Source organism: Arachis ipaensis, chromosome B4, assembly GCF_059453495.1.
Source record: "Arachis ipaensis isolate K30076 ecotype BB chromosome B4, ASM5945349v1, whole genome shotgun sequence".
Taxonomy (NCBI): domain Eukaryota; kingdom Viridiplantae; phylum Streptophyta; class Magnoliopsida; order Fabales; family Fabaceae; genus Arachis; species Arachis ipaensis.
The window spans coordinates 148,172,989-148,187,161 of record NC_142439.1 but is presented as its reverse complement, the minus strand read 5'-3'; the positions used below and the strand labels follow the sequence as shown (position 1 = coordinate 148,187,161).

General features: G+C 29.3%; 1 protein-coding gene across 2 annotated transcripts; it reads left to right on the top strand.

Annotated features, from left to right (window-relative positions):
* The first annotated feature begins 8,051 nt into the window (after window positions 1-8,051).
* LOC107635749 (uncharacterized) lies at window positions 8,052-13,745 on the top strand. 2 transcript variants are annotated; one of them, XM_016339309.3, is made up of 13 exons: window positions 8,052-8,568; window positions 10,878-11,015; window positions 11,171-11,252; window positions 11,454-11,530; window positions 11,644-11,750; window positions 11,839-11,953; window positions 12,065-12,181; window positions 12,290-12,381; window positions 12,517-12,583; window positions 12,665-12,743; window positions 12,842-12,933; window positions 13,076-13,219; window positions 13,312-13,745. In XM_016339309.3, exons 1-13 carry the CDS (start codon window positions 8,332-8,334, stop codon window positions 13,336-13,338), a joined length of 1,374 nt encoding a protein of 457 aa, XP_016194795.1. In that variant the 5' UTR covers window positions 8,052-8,331; the 3' UTR covers window positions 13,339-13,745. The 2 variants fall into 2 exon arrangements, with proteins under 2 accessions (XP_016194795.1, XP_020977950.1); XM_021122291.2 differs by having other exon boundaries at window positions 8,077-8,568; window positions 12,517-12,743.
* Window positions 13,746-14,173: the final 428 nt, after the last annotated feature.

Below are 14,173 nucleotides of genomic sequence, written 5' to 3'. Positions count from 1 at the left end.
TTTATATATTCATTAAAACACACAACCCTAGGACGATTTATATATTATATGATTTAGAGGATTCATATTCAAAAAAACCATTTAGGAGAATTAGGTAATATAGGAGTCCAAATATTTTATTTAAATAAAAAACCCCTCTAAATAAGATCACTAAATACAAGTGACTCACTAGGTCACAAGAATATTATTCATTCCGAATAACTTCTTTATCTTTATCTTTTACTTTTACTAACTTGAACATTGGAATGTCTTTGTAAGTGCTACCGCCGCCGTTCTTAGAAGAGTCGACATATATGTCACCCAATTCAAGGAGGGACGAATTCAAGTATTAAATAGGACAAACTATATATACCTTGAAGTCGGCTACCCACACAAGAACAAAATATATATATATATATAAATATAATTTGCTTAAAATATTTTTTTTTGACGGAACTAATAAATTCAAATCATACCTTGAATATTATATTTATAAACAAATTATATTTCTACATTTCCATTTAAAAAACATGACTTCTCAGACATTATTTTTTCCCCGGACGAAAATTTTGTAAGAGGGAACTTCAAAATTATACATACATAAGAGTGATTTTATTTTATTCAATTTGAAATTTAATTAAGTATATATGATGAATCAATCAAGTTTTGAATTTGACATGAATATGTGAATTGTGATCTCTTTTATTCTGGCTAGAAATTGGAATCACAACTTCAAATTTACAGCACGCATATCAAATGATCACACACGTGGTTATTGTTAGGGTGCACGAGAATCGGATTTAATATATGCAGTTTTTAAAGTTGGATCCGATCGGATATTAAATATATCCGCAAAGCATAAAAATATTTTTAAAAGTTTATTTTTTTAAATATGTTTACTCTTAAAATAATATTAAACATACTTTTTTTAAATAATAAATTAAAATAATACAACATATATGATAATTATTAGTTAAAATAAAACATAAAAAAATATTTACTTATTTATTTTTTTATTTCTGCGGATACGCAGATATGCAGATTGAATATGCGGATACTAATACAAAATTTGCAATTCGATCCGATTAGTATGCGGATCCAATCCGATCCAATCCAAAAGTCTTGCGACCGCAATTTTTAAATTGAATTCGGATAAACACCGCAGATATGCGGATAGAATCCGATCTATGAATACCCTAATTATTCCTTTTGTCTTTTATCTTTTTAACTGTAATTTTTCTTTTCATGTTTACAGCTGTTTTTAATTTAGCACCCAACCCTATAAAGCTAGCTAGAGGTGTGGCTCGCAATCCCCATACAAATCGAAGAGTGCTTTAATTTGTACCTAGATAGATCCCACATTAGACTAAAAATAATTCAAGCGAGCTCATGAAGCAACAACTTCAATTCGTTAATAGTTTCATAAACTGAGTTCATGAGTTTGTAAGTTAAATTTGAACTTAATGTAAATTTATATATTAAATAAGTCAAATTTAAACTTGAATAAACTAAATTTATTAGTTTCTGAGTTAATTCGATTATATATAAAGATAATTATATATTACTTAATATAATTATTTATATTAATATATTAAGTATGTATTTTATATTTTTAATTTATAATAATAATATATAATTTTACATAAGAACATATATAATTTGTATATATAATAGAGAAAATAAATAATAATTGATAGATATATAATATATATATTTCATACATAAATTATAATTTATTCATATAGATTCTAATTATTTGAGTCATTTTGTGAATTTTTGGTAAGTTAAACTTAAACTTTATTAATAAATTCTGTTATAATATTCGTAAGTCAAGTTTGAATTTCACTTGATTCAACTTAGTTTGATTTACTTTTGCGAGTTGGCTGATTTTTTTTTTAAAAAATAACTACATATATGTATGTTAAAAAAAAAATACATTGCGTATATTAAAAATTATCTGTCACTAATCAATAATTATATATTTACATATATATTATTTTATATAATTTTTAAATAAAATGACCAACCAAATATGTATAAATATATCATTATTAATAATGGAGATTTTTATGTACATGATGATGATATGGTTGTATTTTGAATAAGCAAGTAAAATATCTGGACATCGATCACATATATATAAATCGGTAAAAACTCAGGTGAAGTCGACTTTACATGAAATTAATACATAAAAATCGTTAAATAAAAAATTTAGTTAAATCAATTAAATTATTTAATAGTTCTCAAATATCAATTTCACGTCGACTTCACTTGAATTTCAAAGCTCACTAATTCCTTTGAATCTCACGCTTTAATTAACGTAGTTCCTACAACACTTGTCTCGTGTTGCGTTAGCCTAACTTTTCAGGTTATTTACATGTGATGGACTTATATCGTGCGCTTAATTAGTTGTTACTATACATTTATATGCAACATACTGCAATATCACGAGATAATAATAATAATGCATTCTTATACAATTTATTGTACATATTAATTATTGCAAAAAATTATTTGCTCTTAGAGGAGCACCATATTACGGTGATCATGCTAAAATATCTTTATGGGATAGCGAATTATTCTGTGTCTCCTCTTTACATGTCTATCCAATAGCCACGACCGATGGCCCCACGTCAAACAAATTTTTTTTAACACAAAAAAAAAAAAAAAAACACAATGGCCGCAAAAGTATTTTTTCTTGCAAGAGTCTACAAAATCCATATTTATTAATTATTGTTATTGTTAGAATATAATTATGATCAATTAGGATCAATTAGAATTATTTAGTATATCTGAATATTTATTATAGAATATTACGTCTTTATTATTACGATTCTCTTATCGAATTTTTTCTTTTTAATATTGTATTTTTAGGGGTAAAATTCTTTAAGATGAACCAAACTGTGTGTTAAACATTACTATAGTTATGTACAAAATGTTAGTTGTTTCTTCCATTAAAATAATATTTTTTATTACAAAACGTCAGTGATGTTTTGTTCTTTCATGATTAAATTTTTTTTTATTGTAAAACGTCAGTGATGTTTTGTGCTACTACCACAATCGTGTAGAATACCAAAATAATCAAATATTGTTGTATTTCACATTAAAATTATCCATATATAACAATTTTAGCCTCTCTTATTATCTATAAATACCCTTTTATATTGTATCATTTCAGACAACTTGAATAGACAATTTAAATAGACAACTTGAATACATTTAATAATATACAAATCTTTTCTCTAATTTAGTCTCTTGTTTCTAACTAACAGTTATTATCTCTATTATCTCTATTTATTGATTATTTTTTAAAAGATATAATTTAGTTGTTAAAAAATTTGATGAAGAGTATAATAACTTGAATGTATGTATTCTATTTGATTCCTTATAATAACTGTTATATATATATTGTAGATATTAGTATTATGAATTAGGATCAAATGATGCATGTGTCAACTTAAGTAAATAGTATATTATTGAGTAACTTTTTATTTATATAAATTTAAAAAAAAAGTTGAATTATTAAAAATTTATATATTACAAATACTTTAAAAAGAATTTCGTATCAATCAAAAATAGTTTGTTATATTTTTATATATTTAAAAATAGCCAATATATATTTATTCAAAGTATATATAAACAAAAAATTTATTCGATTAAATGTTGATTAATGTTTGATCTCAATGTAAATTTGATATAATGATATTTGTTATATGTTATTGTGATTCAATGAGTTGTATAACATTACTTAAAACAATACTAATGTCATTTGTTGATTCTAATTCTTTTTTGATCTAGAATAGGTCAATAGGAGTGTTCACATCTTGACCCGGATGCAAAATATATTTGATTAGATTTGCATTTATTACTTTTAAGTTACATAATGTAATTTTCGGATTAAGATTCAGTCATTCTTCAAATAGATTTGGTCTAATCCGGAGTCATATTTTATATTAATAAATATATAATTTACAATGAAATTAGTAACAACATGTTATATGTATTTTTATATAATTATATTATGTGTACATAAAAAATTAATTAATAAATTAATTATTTCTATAAAATATATATTAAAATATAAAATATGTATTAAAAATAAGTTAAATAATATATATATATATATATTTATATAAATATATGATGATTGATTTTGTATCTGATGATTTTTTGTTTGTATATAATATTTTTTATTTTATAATTCATTAAATATTTGTATGTTATATTTTCTTTTTTAATTTTATAACCACTCAACCAGTCGTAATCGTTTGAGGAGGAAGAAAAAGAAAATGGTTAACCTACCAAAAATACTTATTAATCACACAGCTATCAATCAAGGGTTCATTTTTTTTATATGAAGATGTTATGTGATATAGAGGAGTAGAGGACCTCAGTATTTTCAAATTAAAAAGTGATCAATCAAGTCATATACATCGACCCCAGGAAAAAAGAATATAATACTATATGTTCGATTCATATATATAATTTTTAAAAATACTCGAATATTATGCGCATTTTTTTTATAATGGGATGTCATTTTATTAACATTGAATAATGCTGTGTTTAATAGAAAATCTAAACATGGATGGTATAATGAAGTTACACATTCTAAAAGATATATAGGGCATGAGCATGAATATGAAATCGTGAAAAGTTATTGCTGGATTTTTTGATGTGCAATTTGTCTAGAAATTTGCTTTGAAGTGTAGTATGTATTTTAATTTAATCCTTTTTTATATTTTTTCATTTTTTGAAAAAAAAAAGTGTTTTGAAATTCAAATTATGGCGTACACTTTTAATTTTTCAAATTTGTAATGGATTTGAAAATCTCGAAACCATTCTTTAAATTTACAATAGTTTATCCAATGAAAATTTATCTTTTTTTAATTTAAAATGTTATCCGGAATAGGGATGAGGAAAGATTTTCATAGAAGCAAGCATATGCGAAAATTACTTAAAATGGAGAGGATAGTTACTTAATTAATAATCTTGTTTTGAGGGTTATTTAAAAGGATTAATCTCTACTTATAAGTGATTTTGCTATAAAAGTCTTATAAGTTCTCTAATTGATATTACGCTTAAACGCGCTTGTTATGCACATATGTTTCACGCGCTTCTAACATATTTTTAATTTTGAAAGAATTCCGTTTTTTTTTTCGAATTTCTTGCCTTTTCTTTCTCCTTCTTTATTTACGTGCTCTTCTCTCTCTGTTCTCTTTCTTTGTTATTCTCGAGTTCCATTGTTTTTTGACATCAAGTTCTGAAATCGTTTTTGAAGATAATGGATAATTCAACTTCAGATTGTCAGATGAACTAGTGCATGAACCTTGCCTGTGAAATTTGCTGTTAATTATTCATTGTTTGAATTGAATCTAATGTACTAGTTCTGATTATAATTAATATAATCTTGTCCATTTTATATCAGACGTGCGGGTGTAAATCAAGAATATTTGAGTGTATTTTTATAAAAGTTTGGGTGTATTTACAGTTTATGACTTTTCATCTGACGGAAGGTGAATTGTCTTATTTTTTTAGTTGAATTGTTTTAGTTTCTGTTTAGTTATGATTCATGAATCTAATTTTTGTTTTTTTTTATGATGGTTTTATAGTTGTATTTGCATTCTATAGTTTATGCTGGTTTCAATATGGTGTATTTTGCAGCCCTTGTTAACTTTGGTGGCTGATTTTAGTGTACACGTAACATAACTCATTTATGTATCTGCAGCAAATTTGGGTGTAAAAACGAAAATATTTGGGTGTAAAAAGAAAATATTTAGGTGTATTTTTATTCTGATGAGTTCTGCATAATTCATAACTCTTCCTCTTCCTCCTCCTCATCTTCTATTGCTTATTCTTCTTCATCTTCTTATTTCATATTCTCATAATTCTTTTTGGAGGAAAAAATCAAACAAAGAAGAAAAAAATACATAATGTTGCAAAATCAAAAGAAGGAGGAGAAACACGACGATGAAGATGAAACACGCAAACAAAAAGAGTAGAAACACAAAGAAGGGGAGAAGAAGAAGGAAGAAGAGGAGGAGGAGAAACGCGAAGAAAAATGACATTTGTGATTTTCATCGAGGAAGAAGAAGAGCCATTCATAATGGTGAGTAGCGCGCTTTGGAAACAGGAAGTGGTTGAGTAACGTGCGTGTATTTACTCTTGAATGTGGGAGTGTAATGCGCGTGTGTTTTGTTAGACTTGTGCCAACTTGTAAGACTTATAAACCAAAAAGGCTTGTATGTGTAGCATACCTGTATTTAAAATTGGGTTTTTTTTTATGAGGTCTAGACTTTTTTAAGGCAGCATCTAATTTGTATTGATGTCGAGATATTATCGTCCGAATTTTTCGTGAGAAAGTGAGGTAGTATCTACATAAAGGACTCTGGTGTTTAAGTTAACAGGCCAAATTTTTTTAGATCGATTTCTTAATATACTCGAAGATATTAGTATATTTATAGTAGAAAAAATAATTATTTTTTAGAATAATTATATCTTTAATAATAGATAATTGTTCTTTTTTAAAATAAATTGTTGAAATTTCCCCCCTAAATAAGTAAGAGATATTTTAAAAATAGTTAAATCTCTTAAATGGACTTCTATTTATTTTAAGTCTGATTATATTGTTAGGTCAAAGTATAAACACTATCCTTTCAATATACACATAACAAAAGAGGAAAGAAATCTTAATATTTTACTAAAATACTTTTAATTAGCTTGGATTGTCTTTTATAAATTTTGTATGGATTTACTTTTATCTTGAATTTACGAGTGGACCATGGATTTTGTATTACGTCGTATATAGTTATAGATTAAATGTTGTGAATATATATAAGTTTGATAGTGTTAATTTTAAGGTAACAAGAAATGATTAGATTGACAAATAAGAAGTTTGGGCCCTTAGAAAGAATGATCCTCGGGCCTAACCTCTTTTAAGGAAAATAAAATATATATTTGTAGAAGTTGGAGTCTGCATGTAGAAACTCTTTCTATAACTTACCATTTTCTAAGACAGGTAAAATTTACCAGAAACAAAACAAATTATAAAAATTATTAAGAGAAAAATTCAAAACAGTCATTTACAATTATCTCAAAAGACAACGAGATTTTTGACAAAAAAAAAATCAATGTTATTTTTTTTGGTACAAGGACTAATCAGTCTTAAAAAAAAAAGATCAGAAGTTGAATTGGATATTTTTTTTAGAGACTTCGTTATCCTTTCGAAGTAATTATCAGGAATCGAATAGAGTATTCACCCAATTATTAATCATCTAAAATATACATCGGAACTCGGAAGTGCCTGTTTTCGTCATTTGCAAATTATCATATTTGTTCAATTTTGACGTTTTTTATTTTTGATATCAGGGAGGAATGTGTGTTTTTTCTTTTCTTTTATTATTGAAGTGAGTAGTATATCATAAAATTGTAGAGAACAATTAAAAAAATTTAAACGTCAGATTTGGATATTAAAATTTGAGAATCAGAGTTAGATACCGATTTAAAAAAAGAATTATCGTTAAGATTAGATATTTCAATTTATGTCTCCTACAATTTAAATTTTAATATCCATAAAATTAAATTGTTTGATTTTTTATTCGTGGATGACAACTATAAAATCGAGCCTCTGATTTGTTTAATTATCAATTCAAAAAAATAGATTCTATATTAAAAAAAAAAAAACGAAGGTTTACATAATAGAGAATAATAAGTCAATAACACACAAATACATTCTATTTAAAAAAAAAGCCGAATTTTGAAAATAATTTCATTTGTGTTTTTTTAAGAAAAGAAGTCATTAGCGTTTTAATAACTAACCTTTTTTTATTCTTGTATTTATATTTGAGGAGTGTTAGGAGTCAGCAATTTTTGTGATTTGTAGTCATCAATAATGATTTTAATTGTGTGAAATTGGTATGAGATTTAATCTAATGACTCACTTTTTTTTGCTGGTTACATGTTGGTCAGAATTTAAAAAAACTGTTGGCCCTAGACTTTTTCTTTATATTTTAATTTTAAAATAGTTTTAAAAGATAAAATATGAATTTATGATAAAAAAAGAAAGGGGGGTAAAAAGGGTTGTTTGTGGCGCAGGTGGAAGTGCGCTATAAAAGTGAGAGGAAGAGGAAAGGGAAAGAAAGAAGCAGCGCAAGAAACACACTACTCTTCAGAGTTTGGAGCACCTTAGCCTTATTCTTGCTAAGACCTCTCTTTCTCTCATCCCTTCGCATCACATTTCTCTCTCTCTCTCTCTCAGCACACAATCTTTCTCTATATTTGATTCCAGATAATCATTATTTTCCTGCGTAAATAGATGGTAGTTAGCAAGAGAGAGGTATAGAGAGAGAGAGAGAGATGGAGAAGTACGAAGCTATCAAGAACTTTGATGAAGACGATGAGGATGTTGAGATGGCAGTCCAGCAGATCTCTGATTCAAGATCTGCCAGCACCGCCACCATTGCTGCACCACAACGCCAAACAAGGCCTAACAGCACCAAGATTGTTCAGGAAGTCTCTTCTTCAAAGCACCAACCTCCATCTCAGTCTCACCGTCTTCTTTCACTTGATGTCTTTCGTGGCCTCACTGTTGCGGTAACATTCCCACACCTCCCTCCTCCTCTTTCACCTTCTCGAATCTCTCTTTTTTTTTTCCCTAGTTTTATTTATTTTTTATTTTAATTTTAGTCGCTATTAATAATTAATTAATATGTGCTGTGACTGCTCCCTGCCTGTGACAGAAAGTTAGTAGTAGTAGTAGCAGTAGTAATAAGTAATAACAACTAAAAAAGATAAGTGATATTTTTTGAATCGCGATAGGGAGGAAGAAACGACGTCGTATTGCTCAGATTTTTAGATCAGGATTAAGTGTCATGGCATGCCAGGCCAAAAATGATTGTAGTACATACAACTACAAGGCTAAAAGGGTCATATGCAACATTACGGGTTTGTGAGCAAATTTGTTGAGCCAAGTAGTAAAATCTTTCCGTTTTTAACAGCGAACAACCATTTTATAGATAGGCATTTATGTTGCTGCTCATCTAACACCAATCACTACTTACTGAATTGTTATTTAATGTGTTAATAATTGAATGTAGAGCGGGTAGATTCTCAGAATTGCCATAACTAAAAAGGCTTTGATTGATTTTGGCATCCCAAGTATTTTTTGATGATGCTTTACTTTGAAGGAAAGAATTGCATTTGGTGTTTCCTAGTCGCTTTTTTTTTTTTTTTCTTTTTCTCAGCTCCCTCGGAATACCGTCCAATTAAACTGCACTACCTCTACTTGCTCTTTCCGTTATTCTCTCCTAATATTATTATATCAAAATTAAAATACTCTATCATCTTTGCTTTTAATAACAAATATTGTTATAAAAATAACCGCCCTCCGTTTGTTTTTCAGTTTTTCTTCATTATTTATTCTATTTCGTTTTATTTGCTTTTCTAATTATATAGTTTTTTTTTTTTGCTATTTTTAAAAAAATAAAAGCATACAATTTTCTTTTTGCAATTATTGATGTGAGAATATATTGTTGATATAAACGAATATACCCCATTCTAAATGCAAAGCAATGATATGCGTACACTTCTATCTTGTGTACCGTAACTCAATACTATTTGGCTTCCTAAGTTCCTTCCTTAAAAAATGATTTTCTTACGTTATTACTTATTAAGTCAAAATTTGAAATATTGATATTTAACTAAAAATTTTATCAGTAGTTTAGTACTATCAAGATATAATTATTGTTTACAAGCCCAATAAATCGGGATATATACCCGCTAACGCTCCTTCTTTTGAGCACCCAAATTAACTGAAAAATCATAACCATCTTCAACACGATTGCTCATAATAATGATAATAATTGTTAGGCAAATTCGCTAATCTCCGAACCGTTAGTTAGGCAACAAACAAATTTCCCACACTCATTATTTTTTGTTTTTCAATAATTTAGAAGGGCCACATAAACGTTTTATAATACTCCCATAATAATAATTCTAAAAGTTTAAAGTACTAGGTTAATACGAAACTACGTGTCACTAATCTAAATTTTACATAAATTAGTTTTCTAGTTTATACGTTAACTAATGCTTCATAGTGAAAACGAGAGGGTGGTTTAGATGTAATGGTTAACCGACTCGCCACTATCACTTGCTTTATTATTACTTTATTATTTGGATATGACAATGAAACGCATAACACACACTCTGTTTGCTTTAGAAAGTAGCATCTATCTGTCTATTGGATCATTGTTTCCATGTTAGGAGCTGCATGCATATCATATTTTTGTTAACAAAAAAATGCATCATTGCAAGGTGACTATTGAATAAGCAACCGTTGTCTTTCTATATTTTAACTTGTCAATTCTTTTTGCAACCACCAAATTCCTTATGTAATTTTGTCAGATCTGAACCTTGTTTAGTGCGCCTTATTGAATTTAACTGGATAAGACAAGCTACCACTTAGCTTTATTTTAATGGTGGTGTACACATGGTGTTTCTTCGTTGCAAAATATGACCCAACCATGTGCCTCAAAGACAATGAAGGTGGGAGGCATACAAATGCAAGTATCTTATTAGATAACTTCTACACTTTGGTGTAGCTAATCACTCTAACTCATAATTCATTTTTAAGGTACAAGACAACAAATAGTTTAATCTAATGGAAAAGATAACTTAGACCTTGCATTCAGCAATTAACCAATCATTCAATAGTCTTAACATTATCTAAGAAATGTGATACTTAGTTGGACATGTGATATATATGATTTTTTGGGGCAGGTAACATATGAAATGTGTAATGTGCGCATCAAAGACTTAGTCCTTAATTCCTTATATTTCAGATAAATATGTTATCGTTAATAATATGTTGTATTTCTCGTTACATTCTATTTTTGCTGATGCAGCTGATGATACTGGTGGATGATGCTGGTGGTATTGTTCCGGCACTCAATCATTCCCCATGGAATGGTTTGACAATAGCAGATTTTGTCATGCCATTCTTTCTTTTCATTGTTGGTGTTGCACTTGCCCTCACGTACAAGGTATACACTTGAAACTGTTATGTAATTATTAATTAACACGATTCAGAAAAACCAATGAGTCTGTTACAATGTCACTCAGTAAAGTGACTCTATGAAGTATGCTATCTGGATAGTTTTTTGTCATTTGACTAGATGAACCTCTTTCTCTTCAACAGAAGCCATCTTGCAGAGCTGATGCGACAAGAAAAGCATTTCTACGAGCTCTGAAGCTTCTCATATTGGGCCTTTTTCTTCAAGGTAGTCAACTGAACCTATGGCTTTGTTTGTGGTTAAATTCTAAGCTTTGTTTGTTGGCATTGTACTTTTTGAAGAATATCGAATGTTGAAGCCAAGTTAGCATTGGTGACTTTACTAATATGTATTCTGATGTTGAGAACTTGCATTTTGTAATTTATCTCTCTTTTGAATGTCTAAATTTGAACCCTCTTCGCTCCTCAGGTGGTTATTTTCATCGCCTGACTGACCTGTCATTCGGGGTGGATATTAAGCGCATAAGATTGATGGGAATACTGCAGGTATTCCCTTAGCAGCTTGTTTTCTCTCTTCTTCTCTTCACTTAATATTGTCTATATTAATATATTTCCTTTTATGATACTGATCATTGACTATTTTACTCGGTGGATGCCAGAGAATTGCATTAGCATATTTGGTGACAGCACTGTGTGAAATTTGGCTCAGAAGTGATGATACTGTTAACTCAGGATCATCCCTATTAAGGAAGTATCGATACCAGTGGTGAGTTCAATTTTTCCTCCCGGCTTTAGTTTCTTTCTTAGTTTGATATCTATGCGTCACATCAGATAGATCTGTTTGATTACAACAGGGCTGTGTCTTTGTTTGTATCTGGAATTTATCTTTCCTTGCTGTATGGGTTATATGTTCCTGATTGGGAGTATCGGATTGCCACTGAGTCTTCTTCAGAGCCAAAAATATTTTCAGTGAGTGTTGATGTCATCTTATTTATAGGTTTCAAAGTAAAAAACTTTGAAGTATTAATTTAACTTGTTTTAGTGGTGGATTTATGTTTTTACATGGTACCCATTTCCTAGGTTAAATGTGGAGTAAGGGGTGACACTGGACCAGGCTGCAACGCTGTTGGAATGATTGATCGAACAATATTGGGTATACGACATCTGTATGGGAGACCAATATATGCACGGACGCCTGTATGTTGTTCCTCGCGATTCTGACATTGTTTACACTCTAATTTTCTAGTACTTGGGTGCATTTTCTTGAACATATATGTTACCTTTTCTTGTAATGAATATCAACAGGAGTGCAGTATTAATTCCCCTGAAAATGGACCATTGCCTCCTGATGCTCCTTCTTGGTGTCAGGCCCCCTTTGACCCTGAAGGACTCTTAAGGTGAGGTACTCTATGTCTTCTTAATAATATTTGAGATGATTCTTAAATTCTTTTACATTGTCGGTGCATAACAAAGATATACATGGAACGCGACTATTTTTTATCTGCCCTCATTTTCTTTTTGTGGAATTACAGCTCGGTGATGGCAATAGTTACTTGCTTGGTTGGCTTGCACTATGGACATATTATTGTCCATTTCAAGGTAATCCTCACTTTTTTCTTTGTTATGTTTGTCTTTGATTTATATCAGAATCTTAGTTATTTTTTTTATTGGATTATGCAGGACCATAGAGTTAGAATCCTATACTGGATGATCCCAACCTCTTTTCTTGTAGTTTTTGGCTTTGCATTGGACTTATTTGGTAATCTCTTCATATATTCCTTTCATGTGATGAATGATTGTGCCACTGACATTTCTGTTCCTTGTAAATATTAACCTTGCTTGATGTTGGTCTTGTAGGAATGCACATAAACAAGGCTCTCTACACATTCAGTTATATGTGTGTCACTGCTGGCGCTTCCGGTGTCCTCTTTGTTGGAATTTATTTGATGGTTAGATACACATTGATTGATTTCATGCTATCTATCTTTTATCTTAATTTATAATCATATACTGATGCATCATATAGAATTAGTTTTCTTCTTTACAGTGTTATTGAATTTTATTCTCTCGTATTTCTTCTTTCCTTGGCAGGTTGATGTATGTGGATATAGTCGCTTGACTATGATTATGGAATGGATGGGCAAGCACGCATTAATGATTTATATTCTTGCTGCTTGCAATGTTTTTCCCATTTTCATCCAAGGATTTTATTGGGGAAAGCCTCAGAATAACATTGTAATTCCCATGTCCTACTCCATTATTCTGGTTTTTCTTTGTTTTGCAATTTGCATGGAATGATGTGATCTCATTGCAATTTTTTATGACAGCTGAAGTTAATTGGAGTTGGTACTTAATACGAAGGAACACATATATAAACTTCGTTTAGAGGAATATATATACGGAATCAGATGGTGAGACATATTCTTGTGTCGCTGTCTTTGAAGGTAGCGGCTACAATGCAAGAGGAACATGAATTTTGGAGCAGGCCTTTTTGCACAAGGACGTGAACCATGCTCTTCTCTATTCACTTGATGAAAGATAAAATGAGTCATGCATGGATGATATGGATGCATATATTATAATATTAAGAGTAGCAGCATCTATTTTCCAATTATATATGGAGCAGCTTTTGTTCATACTACTACGACATATATTGTGTAGTTTAATTTGTATTAAATAGTAGATTTCTATTATATATAAGCTAAGTAAGCATTTGACATTTGACACATTATTATTAATGTACAATTTTATATTAGTTCTATATTTATATATTACCGGTAGCCTAGTCGTGCCCAACAATTTCTCTCTATTTGTCCCTACTCATAAGTCAACAAAGGGTAATTTCTTAATGCCGTATAAGAATGCTAGCGTGGAATGAGTATAATAGAACCAACAATCACTAAAAAGCAGGTAACCTAAAAAGCTCTTCTGAATTTAAAAAAGAGTTCATAAGACTTTGTGCCAATGAATTGGTTACATCTACTAAAATAAGATTTGAAGCAAATTAAATAATGTGTATGATTTAAGATGGAAGTCAACCATGTAAAGTAGCATTCAGAATCTAGTAAGAGTACAAGGTCAACTGATGATGAAAGACTTAGCTAAGCAATTTGATGGAGAGGTCAATATATATAGATTTCAGGAATGCATGGGACAACTAAGAAACAAGAGTTTTGAGTCAGTAGAATA

Coding starts and splice junctions, on each gene's coding strand:
- LOC107635749 (XM_021122291.2), top strand. CDS start 8,332: ATGGAGAAGTACGAAGCTATCAAGAACTTTGATGAAGACGATGAGGAT. Junction 12,934..13,075: donor TTGTTGGAATTTATTTGATG/GTTAGATACACA, acceptor TTTCCTTGGCAG/GTTGATGTATGTGGATATAG. Junction 13,220..13,311: donor GAAAGCCTCAGAATAACATT/GTAATTCCCATG, acceptor TTTTTATGACAG/CTGAAGTTAATTGGAGTTGG.